Source organism: Branchiostoma floridae, chromosome 14 (assembly GCF_000003815.2).
Source record: "Branchiostoma floridae strain S238N-H82 chromosome 14, Bfl_VNyyK, whole genome shotgun sequence".
NCBI lineage: Eukaryota > Metazoa > Chordata > Leptocardii > Amphioxiformes > Branchiostomatidae > Branchiostoma > Branchiostoma floridae.
The window spans coordinates 12,872,798-12,897,243 of NC_049992.1; the positions used below are offsets into that span (position 1 = coordinate 12,872,798).

The following is a 24,446-nucleotide window of genomic DNA, read 5'->3' on the forward strand; positions in this document are numbered from 1 at the left end:
TATCGGTACATGTACTACTTTTTCTTCCAATTTCTTACCTAATTCACCTTCGGAAGCTCAAAGGTTATAGTTATACAACCTGTATAGTTAAACAATCTGCGAAAAACACACCACACCGACAAAATCAAACATACTCATGGCCATATCTTTCCCATGATGTCAACTCTGTCTACGAAACTCACGTGGGTGTAAATTTACACAGGTCAAAAGCCTGTTTGTCCTTGGCTATGTCATTAAGTCCTACAGTCATCAAACAAAGTTTTCTGAAAAACACCTTTCCGTAACTGGGTAACCACGATCGCATATTGGAATGGTGACGACAGATGTTGGGGTAAGGCATAGCTATAGGATATGTACTATGGAGAGGCGCCAGCCTTGTCTAGCCCCCCTTTCCACAAGACGGCGATCGGGCTGCGCTCTCACTGCGACCTAAATAGGATACGTGTATCATTCGATTTCACACTGAGTATATCATACAAAACGTAAAAGTGTGACTGAGAAGACAACAAAACACACAAAGTCTCTTTTCTTTTCTATAGTTTATAGTTATTATAGTCAATTCGTTGAGCGATCTGTCAAATTTGAGGTCGCAGAGAGCGCGGCGAGAGCGCCGTCCTAGTGGACAGGGGGTATCAATGGTCTCGTTCCGAAACGCCAGTCTACATTCCATCCCAAGATCCCTCTAGAGATCCCTGACTCTCACACTGTCAGACATAGGAGAACTTTCCTTCCAACAGCAGTAAGACTATGGAACAAGCTATCAGAGAGAATAGCTACCATTAGAGATAGACAGAAATTCAGAATGTTCTCCTTTGTTCAGTTTATTACAATTGTGCTTGTACATATGTAGATATGTATAATTACAATATGATATTGAAAATACCAGTGCCATTTCAGTTTTACATTGCTAATCTTAATTTGTCGGATCACTCCGGCCGAGCTCTAAATAAAATAATCTCTATCCACCGTTTTTAAAAAGACCGAAAATGCGACATTTTTTGCAAGGCCTATGTAGAGGCATTATTGAAGTGCATGTTCCTTTCTGTATGGTCAACATAGTTTTACAGCAACAGTATCTGAGATCAGAATATTACAACGAAAATGGTAATGATAAAGAATATTATCATATAGCCAGGGGACGTGGGCCAATCAGAAGGCTCCATTTCATGCTGGTTATGACGCCGTAACAGCCGTGCATTAAATTTTTGATTATCGCACGTGTGCATTAAAAACATTTGAAAGTTGAAACCAATCAGAAGGACAGACAAACAGGACGCTGGCCAATCAGAATGAGATATCCAGGAATCGTCCATCTGCCAAGATAGGGGAATAAGTACAGGCATGGCAGGGGGGATGGCTCCCTCTATCAACATCGGTAGTGCGTGGTTCTTTGTTCAAAGGAAACATTTGCCGTCTTAAAACAACATTGAATTACCTATAAAATTTAAGACAATAAAATCTATTTCAAGTCATGTCCAATTTAAACTGCAAATGGAAAATAAAATTATTTGCACCCCCGCCCATTCAAGTTCAGACGGCAATAACACCACGGTCCGCCATTGAGTAGCGGTCATGGCGCTGGAGGACCAAAATGCTACCTTTCTTCGGAGAAGTCGTGTCTGGGTTCGTAGCGAACGAGATTCTCAAGAGCTGTGAAGCACAGGGATCCCGGAATGCCTCAGAAAATCCGGCAGAGATTTAGCGCCTGATACGAACGAACTCGACAAACTGGAGAATGGGCGAGTGGAGAAATACGGAGCGTGCAACAGTTTGTAACATAATGAATCGACTTTGTTCTTATTTTAAGCCTTGGAACAGAAATACATTTCACGTACAAGTTTTATGTTGTTCAAATTCACTGTTCACTGAATAAAAGATGTATGTTTTATAAAGGAATTTGTCGCTCCTACTCAACCGGAAACTCTACTCTACTCTACTCTACCCTTAAATGGGTCAGTGTGGGTAAGCTATATGATAATAGGGTTAATGACCCACCTGTTCCTCGGTATATATGGTGTCATAACGCCTGGTCCTTTGCTATAACCACCTCATAAAACCACCTCGTTCGCTTCGCTCACTCGGTGGTTTTATTCGGTGGTTATAGCAAAGGACCAGGCGTTATGACACCATATACACCTCGGGGCGGGTCATTAACCCTTAATTACAGTGTACATATAATTTTTTCCATGAATGGGGAACATAAGGTGGATTATCAGAAGGCAATTTTACTCACCTGTCTATGTAATTAAGTAAGTAGAAAGGGTCCAAATAGCACACTATCTATACTTAAGTCTTATTCCATATTTCAACATACTAATATATCTATATATGGTATGTTACTACATCTAAGAATCCTATGCAATTACATGTAACCAAAAAGCAAATGATGAGCTAGTTTGAACACTAACCAGTCCATAGCATCTTGAATATTCCTACCCTTTGACTTTTATCTATTCAAAAGAACTATTATACAATCAGAAAACTCCAGGGAAGAATCGCCCGTGTATGGCAAACGGGATGTAAGTCTTGGCGTAGGCATAGTTGATGACGTTCAAAGTCTGAGCGTCAAGTATCAACAGATAACTCTCCTTTCTTGGCCCATCGAGAACGGTAGCGATGAGAACACCCTGGTCTTCTGCCTTAGCGTTTGGTTCGGGAATGAAGTAAGGTTCATTAGGGTAGTGATTAGGAAGGTACCAATACTTGTCCCCCTTTCCACCGTTGCAGAGATCTTTTTTAACGATGGCGAAGTTGTCGTGCACAGTTGGAGTTTGCGAGTCAAAGGAAAAGACGACTCCGTAGACGTAGCAGTAGTTCCCACTTCGATGATTTTCGTTGATCACCGGAAGCTCCATTCGGTTCACGAAGTTCAGCTCGGGTGTTTTCGGAGAGAACGTGGAGACCCCGACGCTCGATGTTTTCATGTTGAGAGTGAAGCGCTTTAACAGTGCATGGTTGGTCAGTTTGCTCCTCTTCTGTGCGTCTAGCATCGTGGCAATCTCAAACTGGTAAAGCATGGAGTTGTCCGGGTAAGTTATCATATCAACGACTATGTCGTCATCCTGCTCAAAGGCGTTGACGTGATGCACTGCAAAGAACCCCGGCGTTTTCATCTCTGACACTTTGCCGTCTTTAAGTGAGATAATCAGAAACTTGGTGTCATCCTTGCCCTCCCATTCAAGACATTTGCCCGCTTCAGCTGAGTTCAGCATTTTGGAAACGCTTACGTAGAGAGGATAGAGAGAGATCACGACGTAGTTGTCTGTGATAGAGAAGCTGTGCATGTATGACATTCTCTCTAACTTGACGTTTGTAATGATCTCTTGTGTGGTGGTGTCCTTCATTCTGTACAATGTGAGGGTGTGTTTAAGTCCCGGTACGATGTTTACAGTGTACACCAAGTTGATGGTATGGCCTGTTTTTGGTTCGTACAGGGGATGAGCTGTAGACATCAATGAGAGAAGGCTTATGATTGGATGAGTGATGTCAGGTTTGACCAGACTTATGGTGTTCAGCGTACCAATGTCGAACTTAGAAAAGACAGCGCCATCGGTGAGACCGACGAACTCGGCGTTTCGTCCCGTTCCTATCTTCCAGATGTTTGCGTTGGTGTTGTCGATGCCGTTCACTAGAGATTCGGCCCTCTCTTCGAACGTGAAAGCGGGGTTAACGCCGTCAAACGTGATGGAGGTGGCGTAGTCGTTCTCAGCGATAGACCGTGTGTAAGTGGACGTGCCTAGGAATTTGGCCGAGAAGAGAATCTTTGTGCCGTTGTTGATCTTGAAGGAGTGAAGCTTAGCGAAACCGTCAAACGTGTGGATGACGCTCCGCCCTCCGATGTTAAAGCGACCTGGGCCGTTTCTTACCTGAAAAAAAAACATAGAAGAATGAAGTCAAATCTAACTTGATAAAGATTACAAAAGGTATAAATTGGTTTCCATGAGCCTGAGGTCGTCATTAGATAGCCTTAGAATAGCGTATATTGCAGTGAAAGTTCGCACCATAACATTTGGTATTGACCCAGATCGTCATTTCAAAATGGCCGCTTACGGAAAAGATTACTTCAAGGCACGGATCAATTTTCACAGAGGTAGATCTATATGACTGCTTTTTATCATTTGTTAAAAAACACAAAATCTACAAAAAAATTCGTTTTCTTCAATGAGTACTTGAACATTACAGTCTTTGTTAACATATCTATCACACGAATTCACGAATTTGCCTTCTCTTATATAGTAAAGTACAAGAGAGGAGGTTGACATTGACAAGTAGTTATAAACTGATTGACAAGTAATTATATTTCATATTAGCATAGTCCATTTTAGACCTCCAGGGAGAAAGATAAATGTGTTGCAAGCTATCAAATTCATTTGATAAATGTGATTTAATATAAGCGTATGAAGAAAAAAACAAACCCTTATTAATTAACGACTTAGGTACGGAAACATTTTCCAAAGATACCGTTATTTTATTATCCCCTACCGTACTGAAAGTTCTGTGTTGCTAATATTCTCGTGACCGGGGCGAATCAATATACATGCCAGTAGTGTCACAGTAAAGTATTAATGTGACTGTTAATCTGTGTTCTAGCGGAAACCCGGAAATACCAGCGGTCACTGTGACGGACTCGGCAACAAATGGCCTTTGGGCCACAGGAAGTAAATGTTATGGATGACATCAGGGCCCTCATTAATTTTCGATTTTTTCCCCTCTTGAGATGGTACATGGTGGACATGACGAGGAATTACCAAAATGGAATATTGTGTGGTAGCCTTGGTTGTATAGACGTTACACCAGTAGAGTAGATGTGGCCTTAGCCGTAGTTGTAAAATAAACTATATGTGTAAATCATATATGGTTTAGTAGTAAAGTGGTATACCAATGCAGGAGCCATAAGTGTAGTTGTCAAATTAATTGGTAATTTATGCCAGTGTCACATTGAGCACATTTTTAATACAGAAATAAACACTTCTTGGCTATGATACCATCTTTACGCAATACGTAAAAGTATGACTTAGAAGACAACAAAATGCAAAAAAAACGGAAGAAAATTAGTTCTTTATCTCTGAAATTATTTCAGTCATCTACGACCCCACAGTGCCGCCAGTGCCGCACTGCAAGTGCAGTGATCACATGAGAGTCCAAGTTTTTAGAGATTTGAAGTTTTCAGAGGATGTTTTTCATAAAATCTATTTGTCATGGCCTTATTCAGGAGACGAATGACTCGCTGACTCTCGTCTGTCAAACAGCTGGGACCTTGTTGCAATGGAACAAATGTTGACATTTCTCTGCTTATCACGTTGTGTAACATACTTAGTCAACACGCAATGAGTAAGGCAGTCATGCCAAGTCAATTAATCAATCAGAATGTTTGTTTGAAATGGTTGCTCAGTCCTTAGTTAGACACCCGAGTCTCTTTTGTTTCATTTGTAAATGTGACATTTCTGTCAAATAGATGTTGTGGGTTCCTGTACAAAGATCTACAAAGACAAAGGGGCATTCAGGATGTAGAGATAAAATGTGTCATGAAAAACGACTTTTAATTTCTTTTTCGTGTAGGACTTTCACACTCTTGTGTGTTAGGCACTCTGTGCCATCGATGTAATTTTTGTAAAAATTTGTAAAGATTCTTTAGGTTGTCTGTTGATATCATCGACACAATTAATTACACAATAAACAGGAGTCCTAATATCAACAATGACATAATTATGGTCGAACGTATACATTTCGTGTGGATTTTGCTCATCTTATAACCAATCATTAGCATGGACGTTTTGCATTATACGGAATGAGCACGTGCACGTCATTCATATGCCCACCGTTTTGTGATTGATAAAAGGTGAACGAACAGGCAAAGATTCCACATGACTGTTGAAAAACGAGGAGAATGACTACTAGACTGTAAATGATATGAAGTGAAATCTTTTAGTATCAAATTTCAGAAATATCCTCACAATCGCAGTTTTCTATCTATGACTACATGTACTTTGTGTGTTCTCATGTGTGTTTTGTTCTCAACACGTATGGAACCTCTATGCAAAAATCAACGAGAATAGACAACTCTCTTTTATAGTTATCTTTCTATACTCAAACGCGGTGTGTGCACATATACGAATACACTTCAGTCAGACCTAGTTCAGGGTCCATGGTTAATTATGGGCAAAGCTTCTCAAATCGAATAACAATCTGTTAAACAGTCATTCTTATATATTCTTATAATACCCCCTTTGCACTAGAACGGCACTCCCTCTCTGCAACTATACATGTATAGTACAATCCCCGTGATCCAATCTCTGCTTGGAGAATTATCTCCAGGCAGATTTACCAGTGGCATAAGATAGTATCAAAGCTGGCTGAGGAGTACAGCTGGCCAAAGGGCGTCATCTGCCACTGGGAAGACCAAACACTCTCCTAGGCCGGCTTCACTCCTCTGGCAGCTTTTGATACTATCTTATGCTACCGTATGATCTGCTTGGAGATTACTTGCTTGGACAATACCTCCGGCCTTTTAAAGTCACAATACGTGAGAGCGCAGTGCGATTGCCGTCTGGTGGAAAGGGGTCTTAGATACATACACAACTCGCACGTGTTTAAACACAGAAATTTAAACACAACCTTGGATGGTCAAATTTTCACAAAACATCTACTGGTAGCTAGGCTACAGCCGTCTCCGGCTAAATTGTTACAGAACTCTCAATGAATGAGTTAAGAGAGGAAATACTCACGAAAGTGCCGTGGACCCAGTGTGGGACAGGCGTGCTGTTGGACCACTGGATCGGCCGATCTCGGAATTCTTCAAAGTTATCTGTGAAGAAATATTCTAACCCAACGGTGCTTGCTTGAATGAAGCACGCGAGTGCCAGAACAACAGTGGACAAAAAGATAACCTTGTTTCTCACCAACATTTCGAGGCAGTTTTTTTCTGAGGTGTACAAGAACGAGATGACTGAGTTCTTGCAAATTTAGAAGTGAGACAAACAGCTTTAAGAGGGGATTTATATCAATTTAGGAAATGTTTGTCCTGTCAATCACTTAACAAATAGAGACATTGGCATGATGATCTCATATAGTACTACTGCGCATGTGCGGTATGTCGACGGATCACGTGATTTGACGGACTGTATGAGCAGGTGACCGTGACATGTCATATTTCATTTCAGACAAAAGATAAACCATTCTGTGAGGTATTGTCCCCGATTATATATATATATATGTGTAGTATAAAAATATATAGTTCTTTTAATCATAAAAACTGAAGCTTGTTACATAAAGCTTAGCTTGTCTCCCTCTGCTTCCAAAAAAGAAGTCAAACCCAACCTGTTTAGAAATAGCCAACACTAGTATTAGAGTAGAATATTGTTCATGACTGTCCATTGTCACTATGTTTATACCATTTACTTACAATTAGCCCTAAACTTGCAAATAAACTTCTATATTGAATACGCTGTGTACTATACGGCGTGATTGGAAATTTCCATACTACTATTGTAATACTGTATGACGTAGTGTTACCTTCTAGCAATTAGCGCAAGCTTAGCTTGTGCAAATCAAAGTTCAACTAATCAATTATGCAACATTAATCGTCGGACTCAGGGACAGTCAGAAAACCTGTTAACATTACACATATCTCGCTGCACATAGACTGTTTACCGTGTCTGTGCAATCTTTTATACTCAAATAAAATAACAATTAACCTTTAGACTTATTCTGTAGTGCTGATACGTAACAGGTGGTAGGTCCGGGGTTCATTTTTTATGTTTTTCAGAACAGGAACAGGAAGTTCAAATCTTTTAACTTCCTAAAGTACTATTTCCAAAGAAGGTTTTTAGGTGGCGTATGTATCTATCTGACTAAAGTTTGTATGCGGTATATCAGCATAACTCAGTAATGGCTGCATTGTCCTATCAAAAAGAAATTATTGAATTGCCCCCCCCCCCCCAACCCCCCCTGTCGGCTTACTGCAACAGAACGTCTAGCCCGTGTTCTTGACAAGCTATGGTAACGATTTGAAAGTGGTAGATAGCTCTTAGACTTAAAAAGAAGTGATATGCGTTTGGGTCCTCTAGCTTCTTTGGAACAGCAAGGGCGTATCAAGGCAAGATCGACAAGAAGGTTTAAAAAATTTGGCAAAGGCATGCGTTTAAGATTTCTTAATTGAATAACAATGGGTGCAAACACGAAATTCTAATATTATTTACTTAACGTATTGTGTAATGTGAGTGTGTTTGCCGACAATTATGTGTGTTTGTTTCGTCGACTGTGGCTCACGGTCCTTCTTCACGGGATTCCGAAAAACAACTTACCGTTGCTGAGTGACCAGAGCGGTTTGCAAGAATGGTGAGGCCATAGCAAGTAAATTCATGGGTGTCATCAGCGCGCTCATTTTTTACCATTGACTTTCGACTGAATACAAAAAGAAAAAGAAATAAGGACAAGGGAAAATTGTTTACCTCTAGAGCTGGTCTACATGAACAAAAAAACTACAGAAAATTGGGGGGAAATGACACAAGCTCGGAAGTTGTAGAAGCGACACTTGGTGTACTAGTGTTTCAGTATAGTTGCAAACCTGGTAAGTGATGCTACCACACTAGTGCCACTTTGTGCACTGATCGAATACAGGAATGGGAGATTTCTTGTCCGTGATTCCATGTTTTTCTGCTTCATTTCTCCTACAACGTTTTATGTTCTCTAGTCTGAAATCTCTTGGTAGTATTAGTCATTTGGGATTCATCAAAGAGAGGTGTCGATTTTATGTAAGTGGCAGCAATGCATATGCTTTACAATATCTTCGTTGCGAACGACAACACATTAAATATCTAGCATGTTTGCAGTACTTTCAACCTTTAGAAAGCAAGCAAACATAGAACCAGGTCAGCGTGGCCTTGCATAACTCCACTTGCAGGCTTCAGGCCGTTTGGAGCCTGCAACGGAGGCGAGAACTGTCACAGGACGTGTAGTTTGGTGAAGTGGAGTTATACAACGCACACACACACATACATACACACTCACACACAAAATAAAAGGCAGCCCCCGTTCGAAGCCTGGAACGGATCTGAGGCTATAACCGTTCCTGGTGACTGTTGCTTCTAATTTACGGTTCCAGTTAACACATCAACACATGCACTGTGACAGTGTCCACGCACTGCATACGTTGGTACGAAACAACCACACCGGTAATGTGTAAGTCCGTTGTTACTCATGTGTAATTAGCAACATTACCACACGTACTATGAGCGTTTGCTGTGGAGTATTGTGGAGTATCGAGTAACATGATGATCACGTTAATAGCCACTTTCCCTCTATCTTTTAGTTGCAACATTACGACAAAAAGAAAACCGTTCTCCTTCTAACTTCACAAAACCCACACATAATAGAAAAGGTGGGATCTTTCTTCTTCCGCTGTCTTCGAAAAAGGAGTCGAACCCAATAACCCAGGACGTAGAGTTAGCCTTAACTAGTTTTAGACTAGAGTAGACACCTTTGATATTGTTTTTTTTTTACTTTTTCTGAACCTCTCATGTTACCTGCAATTAGCCCACGGGCAATGATGTGTAATAACATTCTCTATTAACACACGGACTCTGGCAGTTTGTAGTGACCTGCCAGGTGACCGTGAGGTCATTGACTTAACTTACAGTATTTGTTTATTATCCCTAAATAAGAAACAAAACGTTTTATTGGACTGGTCTACTTGTTGCCTGACCTCCATGACGTTGCCCACAAGAAGCGCCGCCTATCGGATTTTCAGAAATTTTCAGCTACAGGCTTCTAATCAATCTGCCACCGTGAATCTGCAGTCATAGTTCAAACATTCTTTTAGAGATTCCAATTTCTCATTTTGCTTCATAACCAAGTTTATGTCATAACCAGACAGCAGTTACTAGTAGTAGTACCCAGTCTCGTCAGGTGGTTGCTACATTGACATGTATATCATTACGCGCTCCTATCGGTAAATTGTGGTAGTTCAGTCCCCCGCTATGTTGTGACTATATCTATACGCGCCAAGAGACCTTTCCAATGATAGCAAGTTTGGCCTACTATAGCTAGAAGACACTTTATATGCTAACCCTTACCTGTTTAGCTAGGGTTGGGGTAAGGGTTAACTTTAAACACATATATCTCGAGAAGAAAGCACTAGACTTTAAAGCGGTTTTCAGATTACAACTACGTTTTAGAAACGGTAGAGGGCGCTTTTGCGCGCATACTGGTACACTGCGCGTCGAAGATCTATCAATTAGATGGAAAAGCCACTCTTTAATTGCTCGGTGATCAATGTACGTAAAAGATTCATATCAATTTTGCTTCTGATGTTATTGGCTACATGTGGTTATCATGTAACTGACGGAGTGGTGTATGTTATATTTTGAAGATGTTAAATGCTGAATCATTATTTTTACTCACATGACGTCAAAAGTTAGTAGCTGTTGGCATATTGCCTGTTTTATTCGATAAACCGAATTACAATGTTTTGCAATAATCAGACAAATATGCAAATTAAGTGCCAGTTTGCATAATTTGCATTTCATGATGTACATCTCTGTCTAAGCTACCTACATACCAAATATCATGTAAATTTGTCATTCCCTTCTTCAGTTATCGTCCTTAGAAGATTTTGACAAAAATGCCCCTGCAGTTCCAGAGCAACCTGCTAGGGGAACCAAATATACACCAGATATCCCTTATGTCACAAGCTATCTGCCATCCAAAAAGCAAGACCATAGCACATCCAGTTCAAAAGATCCAAAAAATGAATTTCTGCTGCAGTACCAAGGTCACATACCAGGGGGCCCAAAATTGACCTTGACCTTTGTCTTCCCAACACCTACCCACAAACCAAATATCATCGTAATCCGTCCAGAGGTTCTTGAGTTATGCTCACTACAAAATCCGGACACACAGACACACACACACACAGACACACACACAGACACACACACAGACACACTCAAAACTATATCTCCATTTTTCATGGAGATAACCACCAATCCATTTGTACTGACATGATTGTGCCTCTTCTTCAAACTAGTCGAACACCAAACTTGAAAACATGCTTTTGCCTTCTTCAAGAAGCTATTTCATGCTTCGCCGGGTACGAAAAGTTGCTGGTGTGCAGTTGCCATCGGTCATATCAAAAGTACATGCTTGTTGAGCACTGTAGTCCCACACTTTTCCAGGTACATAAATTATTGGTGATTGTGGTACGTAGTTGCCATCATCCGCCATATCAAAGTACATGGTTGTTTAGCCTAACTAAAATCGCGCTCCTAGTGGTCGGCCCTACAATTGCCGAGGCCCTCGAGGAGAGGGTCATTAAGGTTTCAGAACACAGTTTTTCGCCTATGGGGATTTACATGGTTAAGGACCCTAAAGTGAGGTGGTTCGACGACTCCAAACGTATAGTAGGGTGCAGATACAATTTACAAGAATTTAGTAAGTTAAAGTTGAGGGTATACATACAACCTACAAAATATCTGAAAATGAGCATAGATTTGCCGGCTCGTTTTTCTATAATAGACACTCGCCGGCCGAAGAACTAAAGTAATCCTACTTATGCAGTATCACCACCGATGTATTCCTCTACCATTCACGCTGCACCATTTACCACAGATTCCACCTCGCTGTTGTGCATGGAAGAATAACTACGGCCTTTACAAGTACTGCGGTGTACTTTTTAACAAATACTGTGTTATGAGACCTTAACCCCAACCAGCGCGGGATTGTGCAAACAGGCTACATGGTTGTTGAGCATTGTAGTCCGGTACTTTTCCAGGCACGTAATATTGTTGGTGATTATGGTACGCAGTTGCCATCAGCCATATCAAAGTCCATTGCATTCTGCGGAGTCCCTCCCCCGGAATGTCGCGAGGGTCGTGGACTTTATGATTTACTCAACCACGATGCGTGCATGCACTCTTCACGCGTACTACAGAACATGCAGACTATTTGTGCGACCTATAAGCCTGACAAAGATAAGATTTTCCCGGTTAGTCCTTTGTTCTAGGTCAGTGCCCATTTATCAAAAAGGTGAAGGCAGTCCCGTAGCCTTTCAGAAGCTGTGGGGAATCGGGGGTGGGGGGGGGGGGGGTATTGGAATGTGGAGCCTACTCTTCAAGCAGAGATTGGTGGGGAAAATCGTGTCCTTTTCGTGGCCTTTCATTAAACGTTTTCTTCAATAACCGCGAATACCCATCATTGCCCCTGAAGTGTACAAGTCGAGCAAATATCGGAATGAGGACATTTTTCTTAAGCAGTGCGTTTCCAAAGGAAACGAACATGTAGCCTCTAGACCTTGCCTAGCCACTCAGCAATTCGTCGTCACTACAAGATATTAGCTAATGTAGTACTAGCAACGCCGGCTCGACTTCAACCACATTCTCCAAATGCAGGGAGAGTTTTGGAACACTCTCTGAACATTATCCTGACTAAAGTCGCGCTCCTAGCGGCCTTACAGTTGCCACCACTTATACTTTTAGGGGATGAGGGGTTCATTAACCCCAGCCAGCGAGAGACTGACATGTGTAAACACAGGCTATCTAATCATCTGCTCGGGTGGGACTCTGTGACGTAGTGAAGATGCCTCCTGATGCGTTCCCGCGTTGCTGTGGTAGATTTTGTTTTGGACTAGCGGCTAGGTAGACATTTGTCGATGATTTGTTTGGTCTGTTAATGCTTTTAGATGCCTACACATACGATTGACAGAATACATACATTTCGTGGTCAAAATCTCCAATTCCATCTCTTGTATCAACTCTTAGACATGAAGATGGAACTAGGTAAAGGTATCAACTGTTCAAACGGAAGGCTCCCAAGAAAGCTGTCCAAAACAATGGTTTGGCATTGCGTTATGTTTGCCATATCATCAGCCCTTTCTTTCATTCAAAGATGCATTCATTAACATATGTAATAATCTATAAGAGGAAACAAAGGAAAACATGGAAATGTTGGTAGAATTTATCTTCCAAACAATATCTTTATTTAGGCCATTTCATACAAAATGTGCACATAACCATGTACAGGATATTTGTGCCTCCGATACCAGATTTATTGATCTTCTATTTTATACAGATAAAGGTGATCCCTTTAGGTATAACATTATCCTTATCATTCCTCTAAAACGAGAAAAAGTAGCTCTCAAACAATATCTATCTAAAGATATTGTAACTATTATAGTAGCCGTCTTCATTATAATCAGCCATGAGGAAATGTACAGAGTCCTAGTGACAGTAGTAGTGTGGTGTATTTTCCACCTTGTGTATAGACTTTAGCAATCATTCATCAAATAATATCAAAGCTTTTGATAAATCAAGACAACATCATCTTGGTATACATATATTTTGAAGTATCCGCATAATTAAGTCTGATTAATTATGAATGATGCATTCTGTGCAAGGGCTAAAGTTCTGCGAAACAACCGTGGTTGATACTTTGTACCTTTCACGAATGTGTTTATTCCTTTGTTTGGTCATTTTATGTAAGGATTATAGGTCACTTTTGGTCATTTTATGTAAGACGTATCGTTGATATGTCTTAAAGGTTATAGTCCGCTAAGATCTAGGCCAGCATTTTGTCAAATTGCCATTGTACTGTGTGGGCAGGGTGGGTTGGTTGGTTGGTGTAAACAAAATCCATACCAAGGAGGTTATAACCTGTTATAAATTTTTTGGCCATACAAAGCCCTTTCCTCCCAACGTTTAACCTTTTACAAAAGCTAATGGGTTATTAAAGGCTTCTCTTGCACAGCCAATAATGTCTCTCACTTTACGTTACTTACGTTACTGGTTGTGTAAAAGAAAACTCCAATATGCCAACCTGATGAAATTATTTTTTGGAAAAGGGACTTTTATTACAGAAATGTTTTTTTAAAGTGAAGTACCACTTGATTTATATAAACGGAATTCATCATCTCCAGACTTGCCAACCGTGCAATATGTAAGCAACAACCCAAAAAACCAGCTCATTCCTTGGGAAAATACTTTCCATGGAAGCCAAACGGAATGTATGTTGGCATGTAGGCGGTGTTGATAGGCTTCATACTTTTGCCATCGAGAATGAGAAGATAGCTTTTGCCCAGATCGGCATCGAAAACAGCCGAGAGGACAACTACGTCATCTTCGGCTTTCCCTTCGGGATTGGGGACAACGCTCGGCTCACTGACGAAATGATTCGGGTGGTACCAATAGAGATCTTTCCCAGGGGTGCACAGGTTCTTTTTTACCAAAGCGAACGTACCGTTTAGAGCGTTGGAAGGAGAAAAGTCGAAAACGACGCCATAAAGGTAACAGTAGTGGCGGCCTCGGTAGTTTTCGTTAATGATCGGGACGTCAATTTTGTGGAGATAGTCCTGCAAGGGATCGTCACTGCGGAAGGTTTTAGTTTGAACGGACTTGTTTACTATATCAATAGTGTAACGATAAAGCCTGGATTTGGAAGGCCTTTGGTGTAGTGTGGTTAGGTTTCGCAACATAGGGAGCTTATAATCAGCAAAAACAGACGCCCCCTCCCCAAACTGACAGACGTCGGCAACGATTTTTCCATCGGCCGTTTCGTAAGCATTGGCGTGATGCGTGTAAAATATGGGATCGGTTTCTACCGTGTCTATCTTGCCTGTTTTGAGGTTGACGACTACTACTTGTGTTTTTTCATCGGGAAACCATCCCAGAGCATCTCCCACCATCGCTGTGTTCACCATTTTTATAAAGTCAAAGAAGGCGGGTTGAACAAAAAACACGGCGTAATTTTCAGTCAGGGCAAAACTATGCATGTACGATGCCTTGTCTGACTGAAAGTTGGCCAAAACCTCGAAAGTGTTCAGGTCCTTAATCCTTATCACGTAGTACTGTTGTTTCTGACCGGGGATCAAGCTAGGGAACATTAAGTAGTTAATGCTGTAGTTTGTACCGGGTTCTATGAGAGGGTGGGCACAGGACTGGACAAGACGAGACCAATGAATGCCACTCACTTCAGGAATATCAACTCCTTGTGTGGCAAGACTTTCCAGGTCAAATTTAGAGTAGACCCAAGCGTCTGTGAGCGCGGCGTACACACTGTTGTCCCCGTGTCCGTACTTCCACACATTGACGTCGGTGTTGTCGTAAGGAAACTCGAAGGCTTCCAACCTTTCAACGGGGTTGAACCCTGGGTCGACTCCGTAGAACGTGATGGCTGGGGCATAACGGTTAGCCGCCTTAGATCTGGTAAAGACAAGTAAAAGAGGGTACATTGTAGTTTGTAGAGACGCTCTGTGAATACAAGTAAAGGGACCTAAACCAAGATAGATTAAATCATTGTAATGTCTTGGCGCAATTCAGCCGTTTGGCTGCTATATCTGTGACGACAAAGCTTTATTTCTATTTCGAAATAAAGCAGTCATACATATTGTTCGAAGTCATTTTTCCGTCATATTCTACGTGAAATACCATATTTGACGTACATAATTCATGTACTCAGAGAGTACATATGCGACATCACTGTGTCGTTTTCATTATACCTTAGCATTTACTTGATAGCACTCTATGATAGTGTCCTAGTATTTCTGTTGCAGAAAATATTACCAATACTGGTTTAGAATTAATGATTAGGAAAATCGAACTATTACATGTGCAGCCATGCAGCAGGAAAATTAGGATGTATTTGTTATTGTTTTTTGGATCCATAAAAGCTAACCTTGTGTAGGCACTAGTTTGTAGGAAAGCCGAAGTGAAGTTGATGGCCTGCTGTCCAATGGCTATGCTGTGAATCTTGGCAAAACCATCGAACACGTGAATGGCTGAACGGCCACCAAGCTCGAACATCGCAGGTGCATTCCGGACCTACAGAACAAAATCATCAAGGAGAACCGAGTTAACGGTACAATGACGAAAGCAGCATGTTATCCATATCAAGCTAAACCACCAGGAGACCCAAATTCAAACCTGATCATCAAGACAATACACCCAAACAATGTGCCAAATATCATTGCAACGTGTTCTGGAGATATATAGCAGGAATTCGGAAACGCCCCACTCAAGCACATACTACTGAAAACTACACCTCCATTTTATGGAGGTGAAAAGAATTAAGAGCGTTTCAGCTTTGAACTCGGTCATGAAAGTGCAAACATCTGTGGATGATTGCAAAAGCCTTTTGCCCCAGATTACAAAGTCTAAATGCATTGGGGAGAAAAACAAGTGAGATGACTTAAGCTTCTCCCGATAACATATAGCACATATTTTGCAGTCATTTGGTTTCTTTGTGTTATAACGAATATCTGGAAAGCGTGTTTTAAGCATTGGAAACATATAATACATACAGTACATGTAATGCTGACGAGCCTGATTTTTGGAGCAGATAAACTATCAGCTACGGGTCGCTATCATATGGCATGTTCCAAAACGTAGTTAACTTTCTCAGCAACTGATCAACAAAATACATTTATGTTTTGCTAGTGCGATTTTCTGAAATACTAGTATTACAAACCGTATACGGGTTCTTCTTTTTTTCTCAAGACAAGTGGCATTGTCTACTCACCAGAGTTCCTTCCAGCCATTTCGGGATGGTGTTTTTGGAGTCGTACTTCATCGGAACGTGCTGGAGTTCCTGCACATTTGTCTTGAAGAGGTCCATCAGATGTTTGGGTGTGGCTGAAACCACCGACAGGGTCAGAACCAGGAGAACACACGCGCGGCGCGTGGAAAACGTCATTGCTGACTTCTTCTTATCCCAGAACTCCAAAGAAAAGTATTGAAATGAGAGATCTAGACTACTGAACTTCTGTTGTCCTCACCAAAAATTGTCCTTGTACCCAGGGAGCTCCGACGCGGGTTTTAAGGAAAAGGAAGACGATTAGATCGCCTCACAATTTAAAGGAGAAGGCACGTGGGGTCACACATGCAAATATTCCAATTTTTGTGTCGAGTCAACTTCGGTCTGTAAATCATTTACAGCAAAAGTGAGCTCTTAAGGTGCACTCTCACTGCACCTGCGTCAAGCTTGCGTCACTGCGTGGTTCGAATGATACTCAACGAATTTCAGAGATAAAGAACGTATTTTCTTAGTTTTTTTCGTATTTTGTTGTCTACTAAGTCATACTTTTACGTATTACACAATGTTTAAATTAAAAAAAAATCACGCAAGCTTGACGCAAGTGCAGTGAGAGTGTACCTTAAGTTAGCTAGGACGATGTTCCTATGGAATTATATACATATATAACTTTATTGCACAACAATTGTACGAGGTACAATGTATGGCATCTACATAACTACAGTTCTATAGCTTAACTAACTAATACAGGAGTTGTAGTATGGGATAAGCTTCTTACAATCATTGGAAGCTTTTACAATCAGTTGAGGAGTTTCTAATATCCAAACCTTCTTTAATATATTTTCCTATATCTGCCATGCAGGGATTGTTACATGTCATGATGTATTTGAATTTGCACTTCAGGTCCATTGAGATAAATCCTTGTGTATAAAATGACAACCTTCTGTATAGAGAATTGCGTATTTCAGAATATTTGGGACATACAATCATAAAGTGATATTCGTCTTCAATTAACTCTGGACAGAATGGGCAAACCCTCTGGTCGATAGGGATTTTTTTGAATCTCCCGGTTTCTATATTTAATTTGTGACAGCTAATTCTGAGTTGTGTGATTGCCCTACGAATGTCAAGGCTCTTTATGGTTGAAATGTAATTTTCTTGCTTGTAGTGCTTATTCAATGTAGAAAGAGAGGAGAGTTTAGAATTGGTTCGAATAGAGGAATGCCAATTTTGCACGTATATATCTTGTAAACGTTGTCGTAACTGAGTGTTGATTGTATCTATGTGGTATGATCTCGGGTTCAGCCATATGTGTCCAAAGCCTTGGTAATTTAGGATATTTTTTACGTGGACAATCCAATCATGTTCTCCGAATGAAACAGTATTGTAAGTCTCACGAAGAAGGGCATCTTCGGGCAAGTTAACTAAACGATGCCAATATTTAACAAGTTGCATTTCGGCATCAATCATAGCTGGGAAAGTTCCCAGTTCTCCCCTGACACCATCGTTTGAGGCTTTGGCATGAATGCCTAACAGAAATTTTTGGAAGCGCATGTCAATGACGTCAAATTCTGGAATTTGTTGATTTGAATCTAGGTTTATAATTTGGAAGCCGTTCTCTTGTAAAATTTGGTTATTGGCATGACGCAGTAGTGTTTCTTTATCTGTATTTCTTTCCAAACATACAACATAAGTACTATTCAATGCAGAAGATGTGGTTTTTCTAATGGTAGCTGGAAAGTTGTCTTGAATGTCAAGTTTTTTAAGTAAAGTAGAAAAAACCTTTGAGGAGGATTCACAGATGTTATTGGTATGAGATACAATGATTCTTATACTTTTAGAAAAACGGTCAAAGCATGTGATTTCTGAACAGTACATAAAGATGGGTTTTACGAATTTATCGAATAGATTTTTTCCGAGATTGATTGAAATGTCCTTATTGGAGAATAAAAGAGCCTTGAGTTTGAAAAGTGCTCTCATTGCTTTGGTTTTCAAATATTTCCTGGCGGTTTTGAATTTTCCGGAAGATGTGAAAGGAATTCCGAGGTATGTATAGCTGTCAGTGATTTCTATATTTTTGCCATAAATATGGAATTTGTCTTTGTTATTCTTATTAGTACCTTTGCCAAAAACAACTACCTTGGTTTTTGAGACATTGACAGATAGCTTCCATTTCTTACAATATTTTTCTAGGCAGTCAATACAATGCTGTAGTCCTTGTTTTGACGATGAAATCAGAGCGAGATCGTCTGCCCAGGATAAACAATATAAGCGGTTCTTACATAAACCCTAGGCATTAAGACCTGCTCGTAAATGGTTGGACACACACAAGATTTGTGACTACGTGACAGGGGGAGCATTATCATTCAACCTACTTTGCATATCAAAATAAGAACTAGTTCATGGACAGCAATGGTCCTTGAGAGTACAGTTGGAAGGAAGTGGAAATATTGTCGTAAAATCTTATTGAAACTTGTGCAACCGACTTGTAGCATTAACCATGCAGACAGCAAGACGCGATCCACAGATGACCCTACCACCAGAGACTCCTGACCATGGTCAAGGGCATTTGTGGAGTTGGGTGACGTAATAGTGGGGTGATTGGCCACGTGCCTTGGTACGTTGACCTGTAAACTGAATTGTGCATGCCCTTGCCACGAACTTGCTTGCTGTACACAGGCGAAACTATTCATTGCACAACAATTGTACAAGGTACAACGTATGGCATCTACATAACTACAGTTCTATAACTAACTTAAGGCTTATCTAACTGATACAGGAGTTGTATGGAATAAGGTTTCTTACACTCATTGGCGAAACCTTATTGATGTGATTACCTAGATTTTGTTAAAGACATTAAACGGAGATTCTGTGTTTAAGGAAAATCATACGAGCACGTAAAATCCCCACCACACATGTAGACAGGAGTAAGCCTTACTTCAGATAGATTTTAGATCTGTCTGGATATGAAGCGCGTGCTGTTCAGTGCAAACCTTGCGTATTACGCCATGAGGCGGTTAACCGTGTATGTACTATAGTAAACAGCACAGATTGTGAATGGTCGGGTGGTCGTCCTCGACCTTAACCCTTGACAACAATAACCTACATGTACAGGTAGGGCAATGCCTTGCAGCCTCTGACAAGTTGTCAGATACTTAGACCGTGACGTGACTAAATCCTACGGTATATTTTCTACCGAAAAGCGTTTCGGCTGAAAAAATTCCTGCTTGTATGTTTCATGATTGTGTGGAGAAAGTTAACACATAACGCTTCGCCACTGAACATTCATGAAAGTTTCTGACCTTTGAACAGTCTAAACTTTGAATGACCTTTATAGTATGACGTATGAAAGGTAAAACAAATCTTGCATAATATGGCCAAATGGTGCCCTATGACTAAAGGTCATTGGTTCCAAAATACAAGTATCGCAAAAGTAGGGCACACGCGTGCCTCAAACAAACGGCGATAGGGCCCTGTCATTCTTTTTTTATTTATTTATTTGTTCAGCTGTTTACAAACAGCCAGGGTTGCCCAACTAGCCGTAGGCTATTATCAAGGGCTAACCCTGTACATGTTCGCACATGTTCGCGCACGACGGGTTATACCGCCCCTTACGGGGTGACACACCCGTCCGGGTGAATGATGTAGATCACCATGAGGCTGATACGAGACAGAGGTTCGCCAGGCCTCCATCCGGGTGATTTTGAAGTGAATCACCAACTCCCGACAGAAGGATTTGCACCAACGCACACCGCACCATCGCACGTGTGGGGGTTCTTAGACCTCATTTACAAACCGGGGCCCGGTCGGGCAGCATGTGGGACGAAAAGTAGGATATACAAGAGAACGCAACACGCAACACGTAGAAATAATAAGTCATGAGCACAATGCGTGTTTCTTGATACAAAATTGTATTCTTTCTTATTTCGGCGAGCAGCCCGGCCGGGCCCCGGGTTGGAAATGTGACGTTAACATAAGGCCTACGTCACATTTCCAAACCGCGGACCAGCCCCAGGCAGCTTTTGAAAAGGATGATATAAAAGACACCAAGCTACATAAGACGTAAAGAGTCATTCATGGGCAGTTATTTTGTACATTGCCAAGAATACATTTCTTTTTTTTCGTTTTCCCGACTGGGCCCCGGTTTGGAAATGTGACGTTAACCAAACCAAGCTGATGTTTATCAGAATTACATCTTGTATCATGGTAGATCTAGCTAGTATTTTCAGCCTTGATTATCGAGGGTCTCGGAGGGGGATACCAGAACTTCATAGCAAAAAACAGCCAGGGTGCTTTGATTATATGGATGTACATAGTATCCCATATTCAGCACACATGCAAAGTATGAGCCTATTTGACCGACCCTCATCTCCCAACCTCTGCCCGGTTATTCTGATTTTCTCCTTGGACTGTGAACAGTCTGAACTATGAGTGACCTTCGTTGGTGTACTAACGCTAAAGTCTTACATAAAATGACCAAAAGATGCACTATGACTAAAGGTCATTCACCCCCCAATAATGCAGGTAGCGCAAAAGTAGGGAACACTCCAAAACGGGGCCCGGCCGGGCAGCATGTGGAAAAGTAGTATATACAAGAGAACGCAACACGTAAAAATGATTAGTCATGAGCACAATTTGTGCATGTTTCTTGATACAAAGTTGTGTATATATTTCTAGCATGTCTAGACGCTAGAAATCCCTCCAATGATTGTAAAAAAAACATTTTCGTCCCATACTATGCACCATTGTATTAAGTACAACTGTAGTTATGTACGTATCAGTAGATGCTATTCTTTGTACTTTGTACAATTGTTGCGCAATGAACTTAGGTATCTTTGTCAGAGTTATCGTGGTAGCTTGCATCTTTAGCTTTTGTTTTCGAGGGTCTCGGTGGGAGATACCAGAACTCTACAACGAAAAGCGGCCAGGGTGCTTTTATTATAAGACTGTACATAGTTTCACATGATCTAACACAGATAGAAAGTATGAGCCTATTTGACCAACACCCATCTCCCGACCCCTGCCCGGTTTTGCCTGACTTTCTCCTGATGAAATGACTCGTACGTGATGGTGACGTGAAACAGAAAAGTTTCAAAGTTCAAAAGTTCATAGTGATACCAGTCACAAGCCTTTCCCTGTCGCGTAGAAGACTCTAATTAACCATGGCGTTTTACACGGTCCGTGTGGGCACCCTTCTCCTCGCCATGACGTTGGCGGCGGTGGTCGCGTCGGCTCCCGACGGGGTGCTGAACCTCTTCCGGACGAACGTCGAAGAGCTCCGACACGTCCCGATGAAGTACGACTCTGACGACACGGCCGTCCCGAAATGGCTGGAGGGAACACTGGCAAGTAGAAATCCTACCGGTGCCCTTCATCACTCTGCATTACACGCGTATACGATATGAAGACCTTCTCCAGCAAGATTTCTCCAGTGTCACTGAAGAAAGACTACGGATGGCTGTCTGAAACGTCTGATCGTTTCTGAAAAATTATATCCATGCTTGAGTAACTGCTTTTTGGCGAATCTAACCAGAATGTCTAACCTACATCGACGTATTCATGTGCTAGTCTAACCTTAGCTACTGATCTGACTGTTAACATTTACACTGGTCTGAAATATTTCTTGATTAGGGAAGATAGTTTTGATAACATTAATATTTTTTTACAATTTTACTTGTAGGATGTAGCTGACGCTTAGATAACATAGAAATTGAGAGTTTTATGACTCTTATGACTTTCTTATTTAAAATGGCATGCTCTGTATTGAGTCTTAATGGAGGTAGCTCTAGGTTCAATTACATATCAAGTAATGTTACTGTATACACAGTGCTGTTGTCGTCATAATCATTTTGACTTTAAAACGGATAAATACTGATTTATCTTATTGTCTTTTAGGTTCGTAATGCTCCTGCAATGTTCGAGCTTGGTGGCCGTTCGGTCATCCATGTCTTCGATGGTTTCGCCAAGATGCACAGCATAGCGATTGGGCAGGAAGGCTTAAACTTCTCATCGGCTTTCCTACAATCTAGCGTCTACACCAGGTAAGTCGTCATGGAATAGGAGGTAAAATCCACTGATGGTTTGACATACTATGTCACGTACACGTAATGGGTGGCTAATATAATCGTAGGAACTGTAACTCGTGTGGAAGGCGTTTGTTTGACTAACAATCATTCTGGGACCTTAACTGTTACCTTTTTGAGTACTATTCGAATTCTTCATGTCAACCATTCTGAAGAGGGGTGGAGTCTCATTATTAGTGACTAAAATGTGTTATAAGCCATGCATGACCCAGTGCGAATGTTGTGGTAAAACATCACAGTTGTTGCGGAAAATGAAGGAAGTGGTGACGTTGTCGCGCCTATAGTATCTTCTTTTAACAAGTACCGGTTGCATAGCTAGAAGAACTAATATCAGAATTGCACATTCAAAAACAATTCAATCTCTACAACTAGATAAAAAATTGGAGATACAATTCAGTCTCTACAATTGGGTAAAAATGAGATTTACGTCTGGAAGTAAATCTCCTTTTTTATCCAGTTATAGAGATTGAATTGTATTTGAATATTGTTTACCTGGATTTCTCCCTCATGATGGTATCAGAATTGCATATTCCTGTGAAGACTATCTACGCAATCTTCTTGCACGAAATTAACATATTGACCACACAATTTATTTTTCCTGATAGGTCTAAGAAGGCCGGTCGCTACGCCCCGGCACTCACGTTCCTCGGGGTGGACCCTTCCTTCAGCGAACTGGAGAAGATAGAAGCTCTGACGTACAAGTTCGACAACACGGATGTCAACGTGTGGAAGTTCGGACACGGGAAGAACAGCGTCTATGCCGGACTCACCGATGACTGGGTCTACGATAAGTTTGACCTGGAAACTCTTGCCACCACAGGAGTTTCCATTCCTCCGATTCCAGGGGTCACTTTTCTGACCCATTTTGTCCAATCATGTGCCCACCCACTTATAGAACCGGGTACAAATAACAGCATCAATTATGTACTGGAGCTGGGCTTGCTACCAGGTCAGAAACAAAACTACTATGTGGTCAGAATGATGAATCTGACTTCTTTTGAAATTCTTGCCAACTTTCAGACTGACAAATCAGTATACATGCACAGCTTTGGTCTGACTAAGAATTATGTTATATTTTTTGCCCATCCTGCAGTCGTTAACGTTGAGAAAATGGTTACAACAGTGGAGGTGGCTGAATCAATGCAGTGGTTCCCTGATGAAAAAACAACAATAGTAGTGGCCAACATCAAAACTGGGAAGGTAGAATATCTTCAACATGACGCCCTTTTTGTTACCCATCATGCAAATGCCTACGAGACACAAGACGGGAAGATAATTGTCGACATATGTGCCTCAGAGATGGGTGTATCTATTCTAACACAGTACCAAATTCCCATGTTGCGAAATCTGTCTGGCCTCCACCAAAGTGTGGCCCAAACTAGAGTTTATCGGTACACCATTGATCTAGCAAATAAGTCGGTAGAGGCTAAACCATTTCGCAGCAAAGACCCCATGCAGGACTTCCTGCACCAAATCGAAGTCCCGATTATTAACGAAAATTACCGAGCCAGACACTACTGTTACCTGTACGGCGTTGTTCTCGACTTTTCTCCGTCCAACCCTGTCAATGGCTCACTGGCTCTAGTAAAAAAGAACCTTTGCACCCCCGGGAAAGATCAAGTTTGGTACCACCCGAACCACTACGCCAGTGAGCCCAGCTTCATTCCCAATCCGGACGGTACAGACGAAGATGACGGTGTTATCTTGTCCTCAGTTTTCGACGCCATGCTTGAGAAAAATTATCTTCTCATCCTCGATAGTAAAACTATGAAGAAAATCAACACCGCATATATGCCGACTTACATTCCGTTTGGCTTTCACGGCAGATTCTTTCCCCGACAGTAG

At 41.3% G+C, this 24,446-nt stretch overlaps 3 protein-coding genes across 3 annotated transcripts; 1 reads left to right on the forward strand and 2 right to left on the reverse strand.

Annotated features, from left to right (window-relative positions):
* Nucleotides 1-2,166: 2,166 nt before the first annotated feature.
* On the reverse strand, nt 2,167-7,023 carry LOC118430335 (carotenoid isomerooxygenase-like). Its single transcript, XM_035841163.1, has 2 exons — nt 6,726-7,023; nt 2,167-3,866 (listed from the first exon to the last, which is right to left on the reverse strand). The coding sequence occupies exons 1-2, from the start codon at nt 6,903-6,905 to the stop codon at nt 2,475-2,477; spliced, it is 1,572 nt and encodes a 523-aa protein (XP_035697056.1). The 5' UTR covers nt 6,906-7,023; the 3' UTR covers nt 2,167-2,474.
* A 5,953-nt stretch (nt 7,024-12,976) lies between these two features.
* LOC118430142 (beta,beta-carotene 15,15'-dioxygenase-like) lies at nt 12,977-16,908 on the reverse strand. The gene is made up of 3 exons (XM_035840852.1): nt 16,507-16,908; nt 15,664-15,809; nt 12,977-15,239 (listed from the first exon to the last, which is right to left on the reverse strand). The coding sequence occupies exons 1-3, from the start codon at nt 16,678-16,680 to the stop codon at nt 13,955-13,957; spliced, it is 1,605 nt and encodes a 534-aa protein (XP_035696745.1). The 5' UTR covers nt 16,681-16,908; the 3' UTR covers nt 12,977-13,954.
* A 4,772-nt stretch (nt 16,909-21,680) lies between these two features.
* Nucleotides 21,681-24,446, forward strand: LOC118430143 (beta,beta-carotene 9',10'-oxygenase-like). Its single transcript, XM_035840853.1, has 4 exons — nt 21,681-21,863; nt 22,414-22,559; nt 23,207-23,550; nt 23,695-24,446. Exons 1-4 carry the CDS (start codon nt 21,681-21,683, stop codon nt 24,444-24,446), a joined length of 1,425 nt encoding a protein of 474 aa, XP_035696746.1.

What these genes read in the sequence shown, in the direction of transcription:
- LOC118430335 (XM_035841163.1), bottom strand. Translation starts at nt 6,905, where the DNA reads ATGTTGGTGAGAAACAAGGTTATCTTTTTGTCCACTGTTGTTCTGGCA. An exon ending in ACTGGGTCCACGGCACTTTC is followed by an intron (nt 3,867 to 6,725) that starts GTGAGTATTTCC and finishes TTTTTTTTTCAG; the next exon opens with GTAAGAAACGGCCCAGGTCG.
- LOC118430142 (XM_035840852.1), bottom strand. Translation starts at nt 16,680, where the DNA reads ATGACGTTTTCCACGCGCCGCGCGTGTGTTCTCCTGGTTCTGACCCTG. An exon ending in AATGGCTGGAAGGAACTCTG is followed by an intron (nt 15,810 to 16,506) that starts GTGAGTAGACAA and finishes TTTGTTCTGTAG; the next exon opens with GTCCGGAATGCACCTGCGAT. An exon ending in CAAACTAGTGCCTACACAAG is followed by an intron (nt 15,240 to 15,663) that starts GTTAGCTTTTAT and finishes TTGTATTCACAG; the next exon opens with AGCGTCTCTACAAACTACAA.
- LOC118430143 (XM_035840853.1), top strand. Translation starts at nt 21,681, where the DNA reads ATGGCGTTTTACACGGTCCGTGTGGGCACCCTTCTCCTCGCCATGACG. An exon ending in CAATCTAGCGTCTACACCAG is followed by an intron (nt 22,560 to 23,206) that starts GTAAGTCGTCAT and finishes TTTTCCTGATAG; the next exon opens with GTCTAAGAAGGCCGGTCGCT. An exon ending in GGAGCTGGGCTTGCTACCAG is followed by an intron (nt 23,551 to 23,694) that starts GTCAGAAACAAA and finishes CCCATCCTGCAG; the next exon opens with TCGTTAACGTTGAGAAAATG.